This window comes from Crinia signifera, chromosome 1 (genome assembly GCF_055691185.1).
Source record: "Crinia signifera chromosome 1, ASM5569118v1, whole genome shotgun sequence".
Taxonomy (NCBI): domain Eukaryota; kingdom Metazoa; phylum Chordata; class Amphibia; order Anura; family Myobatrachidae; genus Crinia; species Crinia signifera.
Genome location: NC_139217.1, coordinates 11,747,655 through 11,772,172, shown reverse-complemented (window position 1 = coordinate 11,772,172; position 24,518 = coordinate 11,747,655). Strand labels below are relative to the sequence as shown.

The 24,518-nt window shown below is 46.3% G+C and overlaps 1 protein-coding gene across 1 annotated transcript in view; it reads left to right on the top strand.

Annotated features, from left to right (window-relative positions):
- Positions 1-7,154: 7,154 nt before the first annotated feature.
- Positions 7,155-24,518, top strand: part of LOC146025510 (uncharacterized) — a 44,461-nt gene continuing 27,097 nt past the window's right edge. Inside the window, exons 1-2 of the mRNA XM_083155523.1 lie at positions 7,155-7,377; positions 16,808-17,045. Of these exons, the coding sequence (XP_083011649.1) occupies positions 7,300-7,377; positions 16,808-17,045 (316 nt within the window). The 5' untranslated portion in view covers positions 7,155-7,299. The remainder of the gene's footprint in view (positions 7,378-16,807; positions 17,046-24,518) is intronic.

Below are 24,518 nucleotides of genomic sequence, written 5' to 3'. Positions count from 1 at the left end.
CCTCTACAGCCCTTTTAGACTCAGCATCTGCCTGCCATGAGCGGAGCCATAAAGCTCTTCTGGCGGATATTGCGTTAGCTGAAATGCGTGCGGATATCAAAGAAATGTCTCTGGCCGCTTCCCCTAAATAGTTAGCTGACTCTTTTATATGTTCCGCCAGTTGTCTTATTTCTTCCGGAGCTATGCCTGAGTCTAGTCCTTCTATAATCATGTCCGCCCACTTGGCATTGGCCTTGTTTACCCAGGCGGAGACAATAGCTGGTCTGAGTTGGGCCCCAGCCGCCATGTAAATAGTTTTGAGGGTGGACTCTAACTTACGGTCTGACGGGTCCTTTAAGGAGCATGCGCCTGGGACCGGTAGAGTGGTCTTTTTTGATAATCTGGACACCGATGCGTCCACTGGAGGCGGGGTCTCCCATTTTCCTAGGGCAGAAACTTCAAACGGATAGACTACTGGAAAACGTTTCGGAATTTGGAAACGTTTGTCAGGTTGCTTCCATGCTGCTAACAATTTTTCCTGGTTTGGACAGGGAAAAACTATGGAGGATTTCTTTGTTTGTCCAAACAGGTCAAACTCCTGTGGTTCTGGAGTTGGATCGTCTGGTAATTTTAACACCTGTTTTACCGCCACAATAAGAGCTTCCACTCCCATGTGTGTGGGTTCAGGCTCAGGTTCTGGAAGAACCTCCTGTACCTCTTCCCATTCTCCTTCCTCCATTTCATTATAAGGAGCATGATCCTCCTCTGAATCACCCTCCCCCTCAGAGTACACAACCTGTAGAGGACGCTTTTGTCTCACAGGTGCTGTTCTTTGGGGATTTTGCATGGATGTAGCCAGGGTGTCTACAGATCTAGCCAGGGTAGCCACCCATGGAGGTTCTGCACTACGGTTTTCTGCTAATTCAGCAGATAACCTCTCCATAGTACCTTATAAGAGAGATACCCATTGTGGTGTGGGTGCCTCCCCTGAATCACCTGCCTGGGAAGACGGTGGAGAAACAGTGCAGGCTTTACATATATTTGTCTTTCCATCAGCCGAGTGCTGTGTAAATCTAGCATTACACAAAGTACAAACATATAGCTTCTGTGAAGCCTTGGTGCTTGATTTGCTGGTCATGATTTCAGCACAAACCCGGTCTGAGAGTTATATTCACAGATACCTGCACGCACACACACACAAAACACACAACACAGATATGCTGTTTGGGGTGTTGGGTCCTGGAGGTTAGAAACTACCACCTATTTTCCCTGTGCTGTCCACACTAGGACAAATAATTTTCCCCACACTACTGTGCTGTGTAGCCAAATGCTGCTGAACACCTATAGGGAGAAGCAGACATTAACAAGGCTTTAGCGTGTGTGTTCTGGCCGCGCCATGCCGCTTACAAACAGCCTCAGGCTTCTTCCCGCCTGCACCCTCACCCAAAATGGCGGCTTCCCGCGCTCCCTCCGACGCGCTGCTCAGGGCTTCCAGCCGCGTACCTGTCCCTAAGCCTCCGACAAGCACCTGCGTGCACCGCCGGAGACCGGGGGAGCGCGGCTCTGACCCCCGCTGCCGCCTGAGGGATAGCGCGCGGTCGCGATGCAGTCTGCGGTACTCACTGTGTCTGTGTCTGACGGTCCCTTCGTAGGCGGCCGCAGGAACACTGGAAAGTCTGGCAGATGCCTTTTAGTGAGGCTCTGACAGGCTGCTTGGTAGAACCAAGGGCGCAGGACACCCGGACCCACACTTTTAAATGAAGCAGGGAAGGGTTCCTTTTCTTTAAAATTCTTCCGCTGTTGGAGCAGTGTAAAACTGTGACCAGCTCCCGTGGCACAATTTTCTAACTGGGGGTATGATGGGTCTTAGAGGGGAGGAGCCAGCCTGCCCTGAAACAAATTTAGTAGTGCCTACTGTAGCTCCCAGCATTCCCAGCTCTAAACCCGATGTAATCTCCGATGTAATCTCCAGTGTCTCCTGCTGCATGAGAGAGAAATTTATTTACAAGTAAAAGCAATGTGGGGACACATAGATAGTGATTAAAATGCCACATTAGAACATAACAAATATACATGTAATGAGGGTTAAAATGTTGTTTTATTAGGGTCTTTATTAAGGTAGACAATTGAGTTAATAGAAAACAATAATTGAATAACAATTAGAATAATTAATTAATTGTCAGAATTATAGTTGAAAGGCAAGATTTGCAGGTCCATATATGTGAAGGGTATGCCAGCGTGCACGGACGTACGCTCACTCTCACGAGCGGTGACATAAGCTGAGTTTTCCATTGAAAACAATAGGGACCCGTCCGTGCAAGCTGGCGTACGCTCAGATAGCCGCAAGAAGTCGGTGGGAAGACGGACGAGAGACGTCCGTAAACGGTGGCGTACGCTCTGTTGTACGCCAGTTGTCGGAGTCTAAGGGGTGAGCCGTCGGTGTACGTTGGCGTACGCTCAATTGTACGCCACTCCCCTTCGACGTTGTTTCTGGCCGTACGTATGCGGCTGATTTGTGGGTGGACTTAACCTCAACGGCCGCGTACGGAGAGCGTACGCTAATATGGAACGTACGCACGTTTGGCCGCACCGATCAGAATAACCTCCATAGAGTGTAAGCAGCACTGGGGCAGGGGCTGATGTGACTGATACGCTCTCTGTAATGTGTGTACAAGTGATAGGGAATATAGAGTGTAAGCACCACTGGGGCAGGGACTGATGTGACTGATATGCTCTCTGTAATGTGTGTACATGTGATAGGGAATATAGAGTGTAAGCAGCACTGGGGCAGGGACTGATGTGACTGATATTCTCTCTGTAATGTGTGTGTACATGTGGTAGGGAATGTAGAGTGTAAGCAGCACTGGGGCAGGGGCTGATGTGACGGATACGCTCTCTGTAATGTGTGAACATGCGATAGGGAATATAGAGTGTAAGCAGCACTGGGGCAGGGGCTGATGTGACTGATATGCTCTCTGTAATGTGTGTACATGTGATAGGGAACATAGAATGTAAGCACCACTGCGGCAGGGGCTGATGTGACTGATACGCTCTCTGTAATGTGTGTACATGTGATAGGGAATATACAGTGTAAGCAGCACTGGGGCAGGGGCTGATGTGACTGATACGCTCTCTGTAATGTGTGTGTACATGTGATAGGGAATATAAAGTGTAAGCACCACTGGGGGAGGGGCTGATGTGACTGATACGCTCTCTGTAATGTGTGTACATGTGATAGGGAATATACAGTGTAAGCACCACTGGGGCAGGGGCTGATGTGACTGATACGCTCTCTGTAATGTATGTGTACAAGTGATAGATAATATAGAGTGTAAGCACCACTGGGGCAGGGACTGATGTGACTGATACACTCTCTGTAATGTGTGTACATGTGATAGGGAATATAGAGTGTAAGCACCACTGGGGCAGGGACTAATGTGACTGGTATGCTCTCTGTAATGTGTGTACATGCGATAGGGAATATAGAGTGTAAGCAGCACTGGGGCAAGGGCTGATGTCTCTGATACGCTCTCTGTAATGTATATGTACATGTGATAGGGAATATAGAGTGTAAACAGCAATGGTGCAGGGACTGATGTGACTGATACGCTCTCTGTAATGTGTGTACATATGATGGGGAATATAGAGTGTAAGCAGCACTGGGGCAGGGGCTGATGTGACTGATACGCTCTCTGTAATGTGTGTACATGCGATAGGGAATATAGAGTGTAAGCTGCACTGGGGCAGGGGCTGATGTGACTGATATGCTCTCTGTAATGTGTGTACATGTGATAGGGAATATAAAGTGTAAGCACCACTGGGGCAGGGGCTAATGTGACTGATACGCTCTCTGTAATGTGTGTGTACATGTGATAGGGAATATACAGTGTAAGCACCACTGGGGCAGGGGCTGATGTGACTGATACGCTCTCTGTAATGTGTGTACATGTGATAGGGAATATACAGTGTAAGCACCACTGGGGCAGGGGCTGATGTGACTGATACGCTCTCTGTAATGTATGTGTACAAGTGATAGATAATATAGAGTGTAAGCACCACTGGGGCAGGGACTGATGTGACTGATACACTCTCTGTAATGTGTGTACATGTGTTAGGGAATATAGAGTGTAAGCACCACTGGGGCAGGGACTAATGTGACTGGTATGCTCTCTGTAATGTGTGTACATGTGACAGGGAATATAGAGTGTAAGCACCACTGGGGCAGGGGCTGATGTGACTGATACGCTCTCTGTAATGTGTGTACATGTGATAGGGAATATAGAGTGTAAGCAGCACTGGGGCAGGGGCTGATGTGACTGATACGCTCTCTGTAATGTGTGTACATGTGATAGGGAATATAGAGTGTAAGCACCACTGGGGCAGGGACTAATGTGACTGGTATGCTCTCTGTAATGTGTGTACATGCGATAGGGAATATAGAGTGTAAGCACCACTGGGGCAGGGGCTGATGTGACTGATACGCTCTCTGTAATGTGTGTACATGTGATAGGGAATATAGAGTGTAAGCAGCACTGGGGCAGGGGCTGATGTGACTGATACTCTCTATGTAATGTGTGTACATGTGCAGGGGCGGATCCAGGATAAAATGACAGTGATAAAAGAGGGTTTAGGTGGGGGAGGGGCAGTGTTAGTGGTGCCAGTGTACATGCTAAGAGAGCGGCAGAGAGAGGGTGGGAATGGGATTAAAAATAGGCGCTGGCATTTAAAGTACTCAGGCCCTTCATGGCGACAAAAGCGAAGGATGTAGTTGTACGCGCGCCGAAGGCGCGCTCCGGAAAAGGGGTGTGTTCACTCAACAGAGGTGTGTCCTTGAGTGTAGTCTACAACACCATATACAACTTCTACACATTATGCAACAAAATACTAGACCCCTTTATACTTCCCCCTTACACATGATGCCAAATGGATTGAGCCAAAATTCACATAATGCCACATGGATTGTGTCAAAATTCACATAATGCCACATGGATTAAGCCAAAATTTACATAATAACACACGGATTGAGCCAAAATTCACATAATGCCACATGGATTGTGTCAAAATTCACATAATGCCACATGGATGGAGTCAAAATTCACATAATGCCACATGGATTGAGCCAAAATTCACATAATGCCACACAGATTGATCCAAAACTCACATAATGCCACACGGATTGAGCCAAAATTTACATAATAACACACGGACTGAGCCAAAATTCACATAATGCCACACGGATTGAGACAAAATTCACATAATGCCACACGGATTGAGACAAAATTCACATAATGCCACATGGATTGAGCCAAAATTCACATAATGCCACACGGATTGAGACAAAATTCACATAATGCCACATGGATTGAGACAAAATTCCATAATGTCACACAGATTAAGCCAAAATTCACATAATGCCACACGGATTGAGACAAAATTCACATAATGCCACATGGATTGAGCCAAAATTCACATAATGCAACATGGATTGAGCAAAAATTCACATAATGCAACATGGATTGAGCCAAAATTCACATAATGCCACATATATTAAGCCAAAATTCACATAATGCCACACGGATTGAGCCAAAATTCACATAATGCCATACGGATTGAGACAGAATTCACATAATGCCACACAGATTAAGCCAAAATTCACAATACGCTTCATAAACAGGGACATTGTCCACCAAAGGCACGCATTACACATTTACACCATAATGTCCATTACACGTTAAGTTACACGCCATTATGTCCATGATGTATTATGCCAAACACCATAATGTCTATTAAAAATTATGCTACATAAGTGCTGCTTATCTACATGCTCACTGCCAAGGGTTCCATGCTCATTGCCAGAGGTTCCATGCTCGTTGCCATGTGGGATTACATGTTCATTGCCAAGGGGGAATACATGCTCGCGGTAAACGGGGGACAGCCGCCGCCAGGCAGAAGTGATAGCCACTGACAGTGGCAGAGCCTGGCTGTATTCAGAGCACTGCAGGTCCTGGCTATTTGAAATAATACCCCTTTCACACCAGAAAATGCATTCCCAGTATGGCCCCTTTTACACCAGCCTAGTTCCTGCATTTTCTGGTGTGAGGGGGAGAGAAAACTACCCCTCCCCCCCCCCCCCCCCCACCTTTAACCAGTTATCTCATTTAACCGGCTATATCTTCCGAGGCAACTGACCCATTTACATGAGTATCATACTGAAGAACTTTTGAGTAGGCTTTGAATGATTTTGGTCCAGTGAAACTGGAACGTTTGGTTCTAGAGTAATCTGCCCTCAAAGAACATGAACAGCCATGAAATTACATTTAAAAAAAAAAAACGGTTTACACGCTATATCACTGGAACCGATTGACCGATATGGACCAGCCTGGTATCATATTGAAGGCCCAGCGATTTGGAATTAAGGGAGATCAACCACAAGCTTCTGTGTTGCCAGGGCGGGAACTGGCAGCCATCGGAACCGGGTGGGGGCCGGAATTGACGGTCCCATATTATCCTATGGGGAAAAAACGTTACAGCTTTGCCAGGTGATATCTCCGGTTCCCGGGGGCTAGAGACACGGGGCTGGGCTCGTTGGAAAGCCCTGGTCCTCAGCTACCCCCCCCCCCTGAATCCGCCACTGTACATGTGATAGGGAATATAGAGTGTGCACATGTGCACCAGTTACATGATCTAGGAAATGTGACAGTTTGTAATGTCTACATCTGTGCACCAGCTAGTTGGTCTGGGAAATGTGACAGGTAGTAATGGATACTTCTGTTCACCAGCTAAGTGGTCTGGGAAATGTGACAGCTAGTAATGAATACACATGTGCACCAGCTACATGATCTAGGAAATGTGACAGTTTGTAATTGCTACATCTGTGCACCGGCTAGGTGATCTTGGAAATGTGATAGTTAGTAATGACTGCAACTGTGCACCAGCTAGGTGGTCTGGGAAATGTGACAGTTAGTAATGACTACACCTGTGCACCAGCTAGATGGTCTGGGAAATGTGACAGTTAGTAATGACTACACCTGTGCACCAGCTAGGCGATTTTGAAAATGGTATTAGCAACACTTTACTGAGCCCATTGTATTTATTTTTTTACAGAATGTGCTGTAAACTGATTAACGTGTTAATTTCAGAGTTCTTTAATTTGTGTGTATTATGCTTCTAGTGCCATTTTCGATCAGATAGAGGAAGAGATCTCTAGAATATAAAAAGCCATCCCCAGGGATAGAAGGAAGAGTATCCACCACTAGAGGGCAGCGGAGTCCAATACTAACGGAGAAGTAGCAAGAGATTTGCAGCAAGGAAATAACCACAATGGGAAGGCTCACTATTAAGAATGAGACACCGTATGATTTTACGTATTTGCATGGCCTAATTTGGTGGACAGGAGAGGTGAGTCTATAGCTCCAATTCCAAATCAGGGGCAAATGCAGAAATTATGAAGGGTGGGTTTCTGGATATGTGCGTGATATATATATTAATATATATTATAATGGGCTGTCAAGGTGACAAAGGGGCATTTGGACCCCGAACCATTGGTTCACATGGTTTCTACTTAATACATTTCTGCTTTGTGAAGTCTCTGAGTGCCGATTGCCATCTACTACATTCCAACAGAGGGCACCAAAGCAACTGTACAAGGGCTTGATTTTGCACACCATAATGCCACTTACATATTGCATCACACACCATAAGACGTCACACAATATATAGTGATTGTCCATTAACACTAGCTTAACTCTCTATATTACCCCTAGAAATAAATCACACGGACACATCTTATCACTAAAGATAAAAACATGGACAACCACTGCATAAGTTGCATAGGTCATGGCTAGTTAGTAACTGGTATGACCCTATTTGTAAAGGGATGGCTAGGAACAGCGCTTGGAGACCATCTCTGGTCAATTGGTGTTAATAATGGCAGAAACTAAAACACCCCAACCTATAACAAGGGCGATGAACACCCCACCTATCTAAAGGTACAAACTATGCTGTGATGATCTCACTGCCCCTTTTATGGCATGGTGAGGACATTTCCAGGAAGTGGCCCACATCCCCCCACAGAGGTAGAACTCACCAGCCGTCCTGGTCAAGAGGGGCAATACCGCACAGCAACCACCTGTACCTCAACATGACCTCCGGTGGAGAGCTCCTTCCGGCCACAGCCCAGTTCTAAAATTACCCCTCCAGGTTAACCACTGCAGAACCGTGGCCCAATAACGCGTAAACACAGCTGTAAACTAAAAGTGCAGTAAAGGCAGAGTGTCATGTGCTAAAAACTGCAAGGCTGCAACTGTCCTACATGGCACACAAGCCCTTGCCAGCAGCACTGGGCAGATGTCACTGGAATCCTGGGCACCCAAAGACACCCAGCAACCCTTGCCTAGCTGATCAGTCTTAGAACGGCGGATCTTGCCCATTGCCAGTCCATACTGGAAGACCATGTCTTTGAACAACAGACCTGAATCATGAGACCTCTTATCAGCCACTACCAGTTTGCTAATATGAAACACACCGAAGAAAGCAAATGTGCAAGCAACCTGAACAGGGTTTCCTCAAAACTTGCTCTCAGCAAACCAGGGTGAGCATGCAATGAAATTACGCCCCAAATCCATGCAGCATCAGTAAACAGCTGCAGTATGGAATTAGGGGATGGTTTTGCGGGCCACAATTAAACTGAACCAGGAAAGTGGACCAGAAGACCAGGTCCTCATGAATCTCCTGGGACAATCCAATGGTATGATGTGGGTCCCTGACTCCTGCCGTGGCCCTCTCGAAAGCTCCGAAGAGTCTGGTGGCAAAAAAACCAATGCTTTCCCGCTGTACAGTCTCTCGGACCTACAAAAGGAAATCATCAGGGTAGCGTGCCACACGGTGGCAACCTTTATCAGACTGTATGTACCACTGCAAAAAAGTGCTCAATTACTCAAAGTAGGAACAGGAGACAGAACAGCCCATGGGCAGGGACTTGTCAATGGAAAAACCGCCATCTAATTGAAAACACATAAAACTGAAGGGTCCAGGTGAAGCTACAAAAAGTGAAAGGCGGACTCAATGTCCAACTTGGCCATTAGTGTGCAACCCCCAGAACTGAGGAGCAGGCTGAGGACCTCATCAAACAGTTGATACCGAACACTTCAGATTTCTTTATTATGGAAGAACCGTGGGGGGTACAACAGGTGCTGAATCAACCGGTATTTACCGGGAGCTTTCTTAGGTACCACACCCCAGGGGGGATAAGCACATATCAGGCAGTGGCTCCAATGGAAAACCCGCCCAATGCCACCTCGGCCTGCACCTTCTGCCGTACCACCAGCGGAAAATTTCTGGCCGACTTCAAATTCCTGCTAGAAACTACATATATATATATATATATATATATATATATATATATATATATATATATATATATATAGAGAGTGTGTCAGCCCGGCACTCCACAAGAGACTTGGAGACAGCTGCCGCGGGTGCCTTCCAGGCACAATGGATAGAAGGTGATATAATACAAATAGAGGCACTCCAGCGGTCTTGGTGAATACAATCCACGTTTACTGTGATACAAACGTTTCGGGGATATAGATTCCCCTTCTTCAGTGTACAATAACGTTATTGTACACTGAAGAAGGGGAATCTATATCCCCGAAACGTTTGTATCACAGTAAACGTGGATTGTATTCACCAAGACCGCTGGAGTGCCTCTATTTGTATTATATCACCTTCTATATATATATATATATATATATATATATATATATATATATATAGTGGAACAGTGCTAAAAACAAGCAAAGTTTCAACAGCAATGTGTCGTCATCAGGCTCACTGTGCAATAAAACAAACAACCCTTAAATACCTTAAGATGCTGGTCAAAGCGCGGGAAACGGACCTCCGTGTGCCGAGCAGCAACAGAATCATCAAATCTAGCCCAGATGGGGAAGACTACCCCAGTGGAAGATTTATACAAAGACCTACTTAAACTACACAAACGTCATACAGACTATTTTATGCACGGTGTTACTTTGAGTGACTATCATAGATCTATGAAAATACCGAGGGGACTACGTGTGCGCAATAGTCCCACAATCGGTAAGAATGATCCAGCATTTTGTAAAAAGTGGGTGTCGATCGTTAATAAGTGCTCTCTAGATCTTATTTTACTTACTATTGAACAATGCACCAAGGAACTGACGGTTACATCTGAGAAAATCACCGCCTTTGAGGCATTGCGTAAAGTGGAGCTACAAAGTGATATCACAACAAACTGGTATAACAAATTATCAGTGCAGATCCAATCATACAAACAGGAACTGGTGAAATTCAAGAAGGAAAAGAGGGCTAAAGTTGATCTCGATTATGAGAATAACTTGGTATATAGATGGACAGAAACTTCCCGTGAATCGGGTAATAAGAAACCATTTTTCCGCAGATACCGGGGTAAATTTAACAGAAACCAGGATTCATCGAGTTCAACTCCTCTAACAGGTGAACGGTGACCTGGTGCGGACCTTGGAGGGCATTTTACCCGCAGACCTGGTGGCTGTATGTGACCCGGGACCCATATATGCTATATCCACGCCTGTTTGAACTGTATTCACAACACAGTTCAACGCCATCTGAAACTGATTCCGAGGTTGGAATAATGATTTGATAGCTGATGTTCCAACATAGAAGTGTCCTGGATATCTAATTAAGGGAAGTACACCATTCCCCATCACCATTCAGCGCTGGTTGAAGGGTTTATTTTACTCCTTTTTGCACTCGTATTTTGTGCAGCAGATAAGGGGGGTGCCCTGGTGATACAGGATGCTGACAATTATCATTGGCAAGTAATGAAGCACTTGGACGACACCAGCACATATAGTAGATTACAACAAGACTCCTGTCTTTAAGAGACTTTTGCAAGAGACGTTACAAATGGCGGTGGATAAGAAAGAGATCTCTAAAGTTAATGGAGGCACTGATTCCTAAGCACCCAATAGTACCTGTGATGTACGGTATTCCAAAGATTCACAAATCTGTGAGCATGATGACGACACATTGCTGTTGAAAAGTTGCTTGTTTTACCACTGTTCCACTAAAAGGATTTTGATTTAATTGTGCTGAAGTGCTGCATTTTTGTTTGCTGGTCTATATATAATGTATGTGGACACATTTGTATATATATATATATATATATATATATATATATATATATATTATCCCCAATACTCCTCTCGCGCTTTTATGCACAATAATATTAGAACACAATAATATTAGAATCAACTTTAACTTCAATTGCGGCTGCTTAACCACCAGGTTTCCTGAGGGCTAGGAAACAATACCCACAATACACTTCCCAAATGGTGGTATAGCGCCTGAATTAAATGTCCATATGCCACATCAATGTTCTTAAAACCAAAAGACGTTGGATTTCCAAGAGGTTCTTTATTTGGCTCTTAAAAGGTTCAAACAATGTCCCAACGCGTTTCGTCTAATATAGACTTCATCAGGGGAAATAGTTCAAATTCTTCCAATAGGTATCCAGACGTGTATTTACTTTGTCCTTATAACGTTAACAGTGAAGTTTCCTTAGAACTGGATCAGCTAACAGTCCTAATTCTTTCGGGGGATCCCGAGATATTTTATCTCAATGGGGATTCGAATAGTGTTATGTTAGCCAATTATCTGATAAATGTGCAAAAGTGCAAATATCCTCTGCATTCAGTGCTGGACCAATTCTTTTTAGTGTAATCTTATAATGGATGATTATCCCAAACAGATAGCACCAGATGAATCCTCCCAAATGAGCTCCTTCTCGTACAGGGAAAATTCACCACGTCTGGTACCTATTGGAAGAATTTGAACTATTTCCCCTGATGAAGTCTATATTAGACGAAACGCGTTGGGACATTGTTTGAACCTTTTAAGAGCCAAATAAAGAACCTCTTGGAAATCCAACGTCTTTTGGTTTTAAGAACATTGATGTGGCATATGGACATTTAATTCAGGCGCTATACCACCATTTGGGAAGTATATATATATATATATATATATGTCAAAAGGTCAAAAAGAACGTCACTCCCGGCTCTTGTAACTTGTCAAATAGATTTTATCTGTATGTGCCAACGGCGTTTCGAGCCTGTGGCTCGTCTTCAGGACAATAACCTATATATATATATATATATATATATATATATATATATATATATATATATATAAAACACAGCGTTGGCAGCACTCGTCAAAATAACAGACCAGGATTCACGTTCTTGCAGTCAACGTTTCGAAGCTTTTATTGATATGCTTCTTCTTCAGGACAAGATCTTGTCCTGAAGAAGAAGCATATCAATAAAAGCTTCGAAACGTTGACTGCAAGAACGTGAATCCTGGTCTGTTATTTTGACGAGTGCTGCCAACGCTGTGTTTTGTATTTGCCCCCAGCCCGGGGAGCTATTGGCTGGCACCGCACCTTACTGAGATTGAGGAGTGCTGCTTCATCCCGTATTCTATATATATATATATATATATATATATATATATATATATATATATATATATATATATATATATATATATACAGGTTGAGTATCCCGTATCCAAAATGCTCGGGACCAGGAGAATTTTGGATAACGGATTATTCCGTATTTCGGAATATTTTAATATTTCAATGATGTATTTTGAAGTATCTTGCATGTATGCTGTATAAACACATAAAATACACACAAATATATTTTATTACCACATAAAATACACACAAATATATTTTATTTGTTCAAAAAACAAGGTTTCAAAACATGAAACAAAATTTGTGTACTAACTCAGATATTGAATTTGAATGCCAAGCAATCATTTTCTTGCACATATATAGTGCCAGTTACATATCATGTCCCCAGTGATGCTGTTACAAATGTCCCCAGTGAGTTTTTAGCAAAAAAAAATTTTTTTTTCCACTTTCTGAAATGTATGGTTTTCGGAATAATTCGGATAACGGATACTCGGATACGGGATACTCAACCTGTATATATATATATATATATATATATATATATATATATATATATATATATATATATATATATATATAATATAATATATATCATCCAAAGGCCTAGGGTCTAGGATAAATGACGGCACTCAGAGACTTTCCAGCATAAAAAGAAGTGTATTAAAAACACAAACAGCGGGTAACGCTTCGGGGGACAAACCCCTTCTTCAGACCCTTCCTGACATTCCTTTTAGACACATGCCGCACAGTGGTGATACAGGTATAAAATTAGCTCAGTGGGAATCATTAAGTTGTAACCTGTAGATATTAAAGCTAATTCTGCAAAGAAAATCCCAAACAGTACAGAGTAAAGACAAAATCACTGAGGGTCCACTGGCTATTTGAGGCATGTGCTTTACAGTTTAGGACAGAAAGTAGTATTGCACGTTACAATCATAATGTGACTTATAAAGCAAGGACCTAGTGCAAGTTGCATGGCACACGCTACACAGTACACAGCAACGATGTACATTATATATGTAATATATATATATATATATATATATATGTTCAATTAAGTCCAGGAAGTACCTGTGCACACCTTTGGTCACATGAGTCAGTGCACAGGTCAGAGCAACAAGGTAACAGGCAATCCACTGGAGGACAGAATCATGTGACTGCAAGTGTCATGGCGGCACCCAAGCAGCGTGGAACAGCATGGGATGCCGACCAGACTCCAGAGTGATGTCACACAGATCCTGCCATGGAGAATACCCAGGGACAGCGCAGGACAAGGACCTGCGTCGCAGGACGCACCAGCGTGCGGGTAAGGAATGCGGACGCGGTTGCAGATGCGAACGCACACTGCAGTTTCTGACAGTGCCCCCCCTTTAAAGGTGGGCTCCGAACACCTTTTAGCCTTGTCTGGATTCTCTTGGAGAAACTGTGCAATCAAACAAGGAGCGTGGACGTCAGCATCATTAACCCAACTTCTCTCTTCAGTACCATATCCCTTCCAGTCTATCAGATACTGGATGTGACCATACCTGCATCAAATATCTAGCACTTTGTTGACCTCAAACTCCACCCCATGGTGAGTGCGTACTTTGGGAAGTACCGGAGAGGACGACTGGAACCGATTCAACACGAGAGGTCTTAGTAATGAGTTATGGAAGGAGTTGGTTATCCTGAGATAATGAGGTAACTGAGCTTGTAGGATTACAGGATTAATCATCTGCATTACAGGATACGGACCAATGAATCTTGGGGCAAATTTCATGGAAAGAATGCGCAATCTTATATTGCGGGTGGAGAGCCAGACTTTGTCACCCGGTTTAAGCTCGGGAACTTTTTTCCTTCTGCGATCCGCAAAGAATTTTTACTTCTTGGATGCCTTCTTTAGGGCAAGATGTACATTCTTCCAAATTTGGGAAAAATGCACATAGGCAGACTTGGCAGCAGGTACCTCCATTGGTGGTAGATCCTCAAATACTGGAGGGCGAGGATGTTGCCCAAACACTGTGAAGAAGGGAGTGTGGCCAGTGGACGTATGATATCTGAAGTTGTGCACAAATTCTGCCCAGGGCAGCAGATCGATCCAGTCATCTTGGGAGGACGAAACATATAGGCGGAGGAAGTTCTCAAGGTCCTGGTTCACCCTCTCCATCTGTCCTTTGACTGGGGATGGTATGCTGATGAGAATTTGAGGTCCACCTTGAATACTTTGCATAAAGCCCTCCAGAAACTGGCGACAAATTGGACACCGCGGTTAGATACGATCTCTATAGGAAGCTTAAAAATGTTCTGGACAAACAATTTTGCCAGTTGCGGGGCAGAAGGCAGACCCTTCAGGGGTACAAAATGGGCCATTTTAAAAAAACGATCCACCCTGACCCATATGGTATTGAACTCCTGGGACTTCGGAAGATCAGAGATGAAGTCCATTGAGATATGGGTCCATGGACAATTAGGAATCGAGAGTAGCACCAATGTGCCAGCCGGAGCTTGGTGGAAGACCTTGTGTTGCGCACATATAGGACAGGAAGCTACAAAGTCCTTGACATCCTTCCGAAGATGGGGCCACCAATAGGACCAATGAATGATCTCCCAGGTTTTCAAGATGGCAGGGTGACCAAAAGATTGAGATGAATGAGCTTTGGATGTAGCTCAGGGGGCACAAATATCTTCCCTCGGGCGGCACAGACGACAAGTCAGTAGAAGCAAAGGCTGTAGGATTTCTTATTGGATTGGATTCGGGTATACCGATGTCCTCTTCTAGGGAACGGGACAAAGCAACGGCTTTGGCATTCTGGGAACCAGGAAGAAACAAAATCTTAAAATTAAACCTGGAGAAGAACAAGAACCAACGAGACTGTCTGGGGTTCAAACACTGAGCGGACTGAATGTACAGAAGGTTCTTGTGGTCTGTGTAGATTGTCACTGGATGCTTGGCTCCCTCCAGAAGGTAACGCCACTCTTCTAGAGCCAATTTAATAGCCAATAACTCCTGGTCACCGATGGCGTAATTCTTCTCTGCCGGTAGGAATTTGCGTGGAGAATCGTAACCGATGAATGGCCTGGAAACTGCTGGAATGTCAGCAGTCTGGGAACTGCTGGAAAGTCAGCAGTCAGGGAACTGTTAGGTTTGTATGAAGTGTTGACACCTGTGTTGACTTGGGAGTTGAAGGTGGTGATGGCCCTTTAAGGGCAATGCAAACTTGCTGGCAGTTGCTGGAGAGCTCTAGCTTCTTCCTCTGGAGAACTGCAGATGGTATAAGCAGCTGGAAGATGTCCTGGCAGGTGAAGGGTGTCCAGGGAGCTTTCAGGAATCAACAGCAGCTGTATCAGAGTACTCAGGAACACAGGTACTCAGGAACAAGGGAATCTGGAGCCTAGAACGCTGACTCCTGGTAGCACACATGATTAAGACTAGTTGTTCAAGGCAGGGGTAATGGGCCAGAGGCCTTACCTATATCCCCCCAGCTGGTCTGTGATTGGCTGCAACCTGCAGCAGCAATTAAGTCCAGGAAGTACCTGTGTACACCTTTGGTCACATGAGTCAGTGCACAGGTCAGAGCAACAATGTCACAGGCAATCCAGGATGCACCAGCGTGCGGGTAAGGAATGCGGACGCGGTTGCAGATGCGAACGCACACTGCGGATTCTGACATCCTCCTCCTAACCTCTTTGCTCCTGCTATCCTGCCTACCCTACCTCCCATCTGTTCCCATCTGTTCCTACTTATCCTATTATTTTTCGTTTGTCCACCCACCTCCTTTTAGTCTGTTAACTCTTAGGAGTAGGGGCCTCCTTTCTCACGTACTCACCCTACCTCTTTACCTCACCTGCCTTGTTCTTCCCTTCCTCCACTTCATCTTCAGTCTCCTTGACAATTTTAGTTCTATCAGCTGTACCCCTATTTATGCTGTATTTTATCATCACACCCGTCCAGGCCGCCCCTTCCCCGGGCTGCTTAAAACAATGTCCCGGGCCAGGGATTTAAATGCCAATCCGCCCCTGGCTCTATGGAGACTGACTGAATTCTGGGTATGGGAGCAACACCAGATATATTCAATTTAGAGTCAGGTTGCAACTCTATGTGATCGTAGTAAGGCCTCAAATTAACATCTGGGACTGTGTGACAACCTGTGTGCATACAGCAATTGTCTACCATCACGTGTACAGCAACTGCATCTGAGGATACCGCTATAAATGTCACTTTGGGGCAGATTTAACAACCAGGGTGAAATGTACTACTAAGTCATGTGTTATATCTGCCCCCATGTGTTATCCTACAGTATTTTGCCCTCTGTTTCCCATGTATGCAGTTTAAGTCTTTGGCCTAATTTTGTTTAGGGAGGTGGATTGCTTCATGCTGGGGAAATAGTCTGGGCAGAAAAGAATCCAATTCCCTGCTGCCTATACTTGAAGTATGGACATCACTCTGTAGAAGGTCTGGAAAGTACCTACGACTTCAAGTCGGAGTTCTTTGGCCTACTAAGTCGAAAATATATCCTCCGCGTTTCTGACAATCAGGAAAAAATCCTTCTCATTTGTGAAGGTTTTGACGAAGTCTTGGAATGTACAAACTACGGTAAGAAAGTGATGAACCTTTTCTTATAGCCAAGAATCATTGAGTTTGTGATTGTATAGTTAAGTCTTATTGGTTATCCTTTTTTTTACTTCTTTTTTATTGAAAATTCTGTGCAATTCATACATTTTCATATGTTGTACAAGTAATGACTTAACATACAATTAGTGCCAATAAAATTGCTTTCCATTAAAAAAGAAAAACAATATTAAACATTTCACTTTGTAAATAATTATAACATTATATCAATCCTATCATTATTTATTTATGTAATGTTTTTATTGATTGTGAAACGTATTAAGGTGGGAGAGGGCGACTTACCGGCACCCCGCTCTGGTCAACGAAATAATGGAAACATGACGACATAGTTTGTGGCAATTAAAATGGTCACAGCTTTATTTCACAAATCCATAAACATAACCAAACACTTTTGCAGGGCAAGGGATAGAAAGGGGAGCGGTGCGCTCTGTTCCTGCTAATGTGGTACCCCTGGGACGTGTCCGTTCCACCGCCGTGGGTACGCGACCACGCCCCCTACCAAGTTGGTACCGCCTGGGCCGTGCCAGTCACCACCATGTGACTCACATGAACACGCCCCTTACACGCTATGGGCCGTGCCAGTCACCACCATGTGACTCACGTGAACACGCCCCTTACACGCTATGGGCCGTGCCAGCCACCATCATGTGACTCACGTGAACACGCCCCTTACCATTATGGGATCAGCTACCATCCGCACCTCACCCTACCTGGCACGCAACCCGTATGGCCCCTGCCGTATTAATGCTGGAACCAGGCGTGCGGCCGCCTAATGGTGAGTATGCGAGGCATTCTGTAACTCCCCTACATTTCCTGCCTTGTGCACCGCTCCCTTCCCGCAATACTGTGACAACATTATTATTCAAGCATCTTATACACCGTAATGACAATGACAACCAAAGTCAATGTTACAATTACCCTCATAGCCAATATAGTCCTCCTATACAACATAATACAACAAGTATGCAAACAGTATATACATATATATATATTATATAAATTTCCCTTTTTTTTTTTTTTTTTTTTTTTTTTAAACACAACATTTTGACGTGACAACTACAACATTTCTAAACATGTCCAATACAAGATTCACAACCTGACACCTGCCAAGTGCCTTTCTCCGGCTTTTACCAAAACAACTGGGCTGGGTGGGTGGGTGTTTCTGTCCTAGCTGGGTGATGAGTGAACTCAGACCCCCTGCTCTCTGCTTTTGTTCCTGCTGCTGCTCACGCCCCCCTCAATTAAACCTGTCCTTTCTCACTGGCCCTCCTCATGGCTAGGTGACAAGAAGGGGACCGGCTACCCTGGCTGCTGCCTCCCCCCCCATCCCCCCGAACCCAGGTTTCCCTCCGTTGACCTGCAGGGTGCCTAGCGCCCCACCCCCTTATCCTGCTTCAGGGGCCATTTTGGCCCCCTGCGCTCCCTTAAGGTGGGAGAGGGCGACTTACCGGCACCCCGCTCTGGTCAACGAAATAATGGAAACATGACGACATAGTTTGTGGCAATTAAAATGGTCACAGCTTTATTTCACAAATCCATAAACATAACCAAACACTTTTGCAGGGCAAGGGATAGAAAGGGGAGCGGTGCGCTCTGTTCCTGCTAATGTGGTACCCCTGGGACGTGTCCGTTCCACCGCCGTGGGTACGCGACCACGCCCCCTACCAAGTTGGTACCGCCTGGGCCGTGCCAGTCACCACCATGTGACTCACATGAACACGCCCCTTACACGCTATGGGCCGTGCCAGTCACCACCATGTGACTCACGTGAACACGCCCCTTACACGCTATGGGCCGTGCCAGCCACCATCATGTGACTCACGTGAACACGCCCCTTACCATTATGGGATCAGCTACCATCCGCACCTCACCCTACCTGGCACGCAACCCGTATGGCCCCTGCCGTATTAATGCTGGAACCAGGCGTGCGGCCGCCTAATGGTGAGTATGCGAGGCATTCTGTAACTCCCCTACATTTCCTGCCTTGTGCACCGCTCCCTTCCCGCCACACGAGGTTCCCGGCGCGCCGGGTACCGAAGCCCCCACCCTGCCCTAGCAACACCACCTTCCTCCGCAACTTATGCACTTTGTGGCTCCTCACCTGCACTGCATGGGACTCCTCCCACCGGACTGTGACCGTTCCCCACTGGTTGCCCCCCAGTAACCTCATGCCACCCGGATCGTGCAAATGCATCTAAAACCATAATCACCATATGGCCCTTGAAATACATTTAAATGCTGCTGCTATGCTGATCTTCCCAGCAAGACACTCATTTGCCTGCAGCTCCACTCTGCCGCTCCACATTGGTTACAATGGTTCAATGGTTTGGTTCAAAGATGGCGCTGATATTACACCAGTGCAGCCCACCTCACACACAATGATTCAACATAAAACACTTCTATGCATATAGAGCCATCGACCCTACTGCACCAGCCTATATCTCCTCACTTTCCACCAAATATCTCCCATCCACTTTGTCCAGTCTGCCCTGAAAACTACCTCTCAGGCAAACCTGCCATATTTTGTCTGCTGTTACCAGCTTGTTTAATCACTGTCTACCAGTGTCAGGTGCCACGGACACAGCTGCACTATCTATGAAACCGTAAATAAACAAATAATTAATGAACTTGCCCGCATGTTTTTCCTGCCCAGCTGTTTGCTTCTAATAAACCAGCTGTCCCAGCCTTGTGAACAATGTGTACTACTCCGCCCCCCCCCCTGGAGTGACCCTGCTATCAGCGTTTGGCCTCTCCTTTCAAAGACCACAAGCTGTGAGCCTTCCTGCCATAAAACCAACAGGGCTGGGGGGGGGGGGGGGGGGCGGAATTGTCCTCAATTGGTATCACTCTAGCATCAAAGTATTTCCTCACCCTATCTGGGAAGGTGGGGGCTGCCCATGGGCGCTTGTGGAACTATCTCTCCCAGCATATCTGCTGTCTAGGACACCTTCTAAACAAAAGAAAGGGACAAAATGCCATACATTTGCAGTTTGCCCCAGGTAAATTTAACGTGCCTCTGCTCGCACTGTATATACAGTGTAAGCCTGTCCAGTGTGCCCATGTCTTTACCTTAAACCCACCTTCCCCATATCATTGCATATACCATGTAACCCGCGCTGGGCCAGACTGGCTTCCTTATAAGGACCCTAAAACCCTCCAGGAAGCCCTCTGGTGCAAAAACCCTGACTTCCCCGCCTCGGCTTGCCCTATTTTACTTAACAGGGCATCTGGCCCTGGCGCGGCTAACTTCTTAATCTTAATGTTTAATCCTGCCAATCGCAGCCTTTCCCTCAGCTCCTTGCACTTCTCATCAAGGTCTGTACCTGAGTCGCTATCTCCCGCAATGCTCTGCTTGTTACGGCTGAGCGCCCCTGTGCCTATGCCATCATCTGCGGTGCTCTGCTTGCTATTACTGCACGGCAATGCCCCTGTGCCTACCGCTATGCTCTGTCTGCCCTCTCCAGTAACCTCGGACACGGAAACATTTTTCACATTGCTACCCAGCCAAACCGCACCAATACATGCATATACATTACAAACATTGCTTATCTCACCAATACCGTGCGTTGCCAATCCGATGCTTCCTTGAACCGCGCTTCTCTGGGCAATGGCCCCAGTCTCCACCGATTGTGTTGGCACCCTGCTGGCCGAGGCATGGGTCAAACTGCTTCCACCTGGCTGTGCTGCCGCCCTGCTGGTCGAGGCATGGGCCAATGTGTCCCCAATTGTTCCGTGGCAAGATCCCCCCGCCCCCCTCTGGCTTGCTCCAACAATGCCTGCGTCTGCTCCTCATCGGCAAGACATTCTGGCCCCTGCGCCCTTGGGGTATCAAATCTCTGTGCCCGCTGCCCATTAGCAGGGGTAGTGGGGCTGCAATACTCCCTCCGGGGGAGGGAAACAAAATGGGCCGAGTGGGCGAAATTACCCTGGCTCCCGCCCCCCGCCGCTGGCACCTGGCAATCCTCCCGGCCCCCCCTACGACTTGGGGTGAAATTGGGCTGCCGAGCAGAGCTATTGTAGCTCTGGGTTTCCGCCAGGAAGACCCACTTTCCCCGCACCCCTGGAGACCCTGATGTGCTCTCCCTGCTCCCCCTCCCCCCTGTGTCCCGGCATACCTCCCTGCACCCCTTCCGGCGTGTCCAATTGGGCCTGGTGCATAAAAACACTGTCCTGGCCCTCCACCCCTGATTCGTGCCCCTCTGATCCCGCGGCCTCAGGAATCACCTCCCCCCTCAAACGCTTGCCTTCACCCTGTAGCAATGCCCCGTCTGACCTGGCCGGAATTTCCCTTCTGTGTCCCCGTGCTGCTGCTTGTGCTGCTGCTGGCCAGATGCTTGAGAAACCTTGCTGAACCGACTTGCTCTGCACTTCTTTTCTCAGACCACTAGATGGCGCCCGCGAGCTTCTTCTCCCCTGTATGTGTTGCCTTCCTCGATCATCCCCCCTCTGAAACGTGCTGGATTACTCCTGCTTCCATCCGAACGATTTACTGGCTTTTTACGTCCCTCCATGCTGCTCCCTGAGATGGCCTGCGAATGCTGGAATGTGAGGAATGTTAGGTATGAAGCCGGTACTGCTGGATGTGCAGCTGGGAAAGCACTATCCTCCTTGAATGTGCACTCAGCTGGGACTGCTACAGGCCTTCTTGGAATGCAGTAACTGCTCCCTGCTGATTCCTTTGTTCTGCTGGATATAAGTGTTGGAGCTGCTGAAGATGTGTTTCTGTCCTAGCTGGGTGATGAGTGAACTCAGACCCCCTGCTCTCTGCTTTTGTTCCTGCTGCTGCTCACGCCCCCCTCAATTAAACCTGTCCTTTCTCACTGGCCCTCCTCATGGCTAGGTGACAAGAAGGGGACCGGCTACCCTGGCTGCTGCCTCCCCCCCCATCCCCCCGAACCCAGGTTTCCCTCCGTTGACCTGCAGGGTGCCTAGCGCCCCACCCCCTTATCCTGCTTCAGGGGCCATTTTGGCCCCCTGCGCTCCCTATATGTGTTTTATCTTAACCATCAATTCACCATGTTACTTTTAGATTTAACATTTGACTTTAATTAATCCCCCTTCAGTCCTCCCCGATATTTCCTCTATCTCTTTCTATCTAATTTGATTTATTTTATTTCCTTCCCTCAGAATGGGTCATTTCCATTACTTTGTAACTCTAGCTCATACCATGAGGTCGAGGCCACTGACATAGGCCGGGTATTAGCGTGTGGTAGCCATATGTCAAAGAACATTTTAGCTTTTTCTCCTTATCTCTGATCATTTCTATCCAGTCCATCTGGAATAAATATGTTATTCTGGGGATTAGTAAAGATTATGTAAGAGCATGTATGAGTGTCCACTGTGATAATATTGTCTTTCTTGTGGCTGCTGCTATTTTGGCCAGTAATATACGTTGCCCTCGTGAGAGTCTAGTTTGCAAGGGATAGATGTCCCACAAAGCCCATTCGGGTGTAGGGATTACCTCGATGTCACACCTATCTTGTATGTATTTACTTACTTTTCCCCAAAATCTCTTTACTTCCCCGTATCCCCACATACAATAGAGTAAGCCCGCACCTGGATTTAGACATTAGAAACAGTTTGCATCTGTAGATGCTTCCATATGAAACCTCCTATTTGGAGTATAGTAGGCCCTGTGGAACAATTTATATTGCATTTCCATATAAGAAACACCTACAGATATTTATTTATACGAATAAACGCTGTCAGCACAGATTGAAGGGTTACTTCTGGTAGATCTTCTTTCCATCTTGCCAGCCCTGTCTGTATACTATCTATCTGGATTTGCCGTTTAATCTGTGCATACAGTAGGGAGGTTGTACTTTTTTTTTTTTTGCCCGACATATCGTTACTTCCATATCTTGGGGGAATTTTACTAAGAATACCAATACGAAATTTGGTATTGGTATTCTTAATATGAATGACTACGACTGCATACCGCTGTTTCAGCCGTATGCAAAGTCGTGTTCCGGAGTGGGATTTACAAAGCAGTCATATACGACTGCTTTGTAACCCTCCAATGTCGTATTAATTCGTATTAGCGGCCGTATATACGGCCGCTAATACAAATTCATACAGGCAGTCTGCACGGATAAGTCAGATCTGTGCAGGCTGCAGAGTGTAAAAAACCAGCACCAGCCTGAAAGAGCTGGGGCTGGTAATAAAAAATCAGGAAACCAACCAAAAAGGGGTTCCCCAATTTTTTAAAACCAGCCTCAGGCTCCATGGCCGGGGCTGGTTCCCAAAATACGGGGAACAAAATGAATAGGGACTTATAGTTCCACAGTATTAAACATTAGTTTATTCTATTTTTTTTTACACAGAATCAGCCCGGGTCCCCCCTCCAGGACTTACCTGACCAGGCTGAAGCCTGGTGCTGTCCCCGGTGACCCTGGAGCGGTGGTCACCGGGCTGATTCTGTGTAAAAAAAAATAGAATAAACTATTGTTTAATACTGTGGAACTATTAGTCCCAGCAAGCCTCCCCTCGCAAGCTGGGACTTGGAGAACCACAAGTCCCTGCATGCGGGGCATTAAAGGGCCCGCTGGCTCTTGTAGTTCCACAGTAGTAAAAATAGTCAAATAAACACACTGACACCCAAGAAAAATAAAGCTTTATTACATCCAAAGCCCTTACATACTGATACTTACCTATCTTGAGCCTGTAGGTAGGTCCCTGGGTCCGGGGCTCCTTGGTCCAGGGGTCCGGGGCTCCATGGTCCAGGGGTCCGGCTCCGGGGTCCAGAGGTCCGCAGAAATCCATAGGGGACCTGTGTAAGAAAATTCTCCTCAGGCGTAGATCTGTCCTCTTCTTTCCGTAGTAGTCCTCCGGTACTTGGCAACAAAACAAAACGGCATCCTGGCACCAACGAACAGAAGAAGCACTGAAAGTTCATCTTCAGCGCTTCTCCTCTGAATGATTCTATTGGCCGCCTAGAGGCCAATCAGGAGCCGCAAAATTCGGAATTCCCAATTAGTGGAACAAGCTCATGACGAGGATCTGCAGAACTACAGAAAACAATCCTTAAATCCTTGTTACATATTAGGAATGGGTCTCGGGGTTAATCAACCACATAGCATGTGGGTAAATCATGTAGTCATGGTATTAGCCGCCACCGCCGCCCGTCCTACTTACTCAGCAGGGTTCCTTCTCCTTCACTTGCCGGGACGGTGGCTGGTGGCAAAGAGCCCGTTACTCTCCCTTTTGCAGGCAGTTGCCAAGCAATGCCCTGAGCTTCCGTCCTGCGAATGACGGCGGGGTAGCATCGGAGCGCTGCCTGGCAACGTCCCGGACTTCCACCGAGCGGCTTTGCAGCACACAGGGGGACAACGCTGGGTGGTGGTTTTGAATATGAGACCGGCATTTTCTGGGCACAGATGCCAGTTATAGTTCTTCTCCCCAAGGGTCATTCCTAGTCCCTCTCCTCTTCTCCCTCTA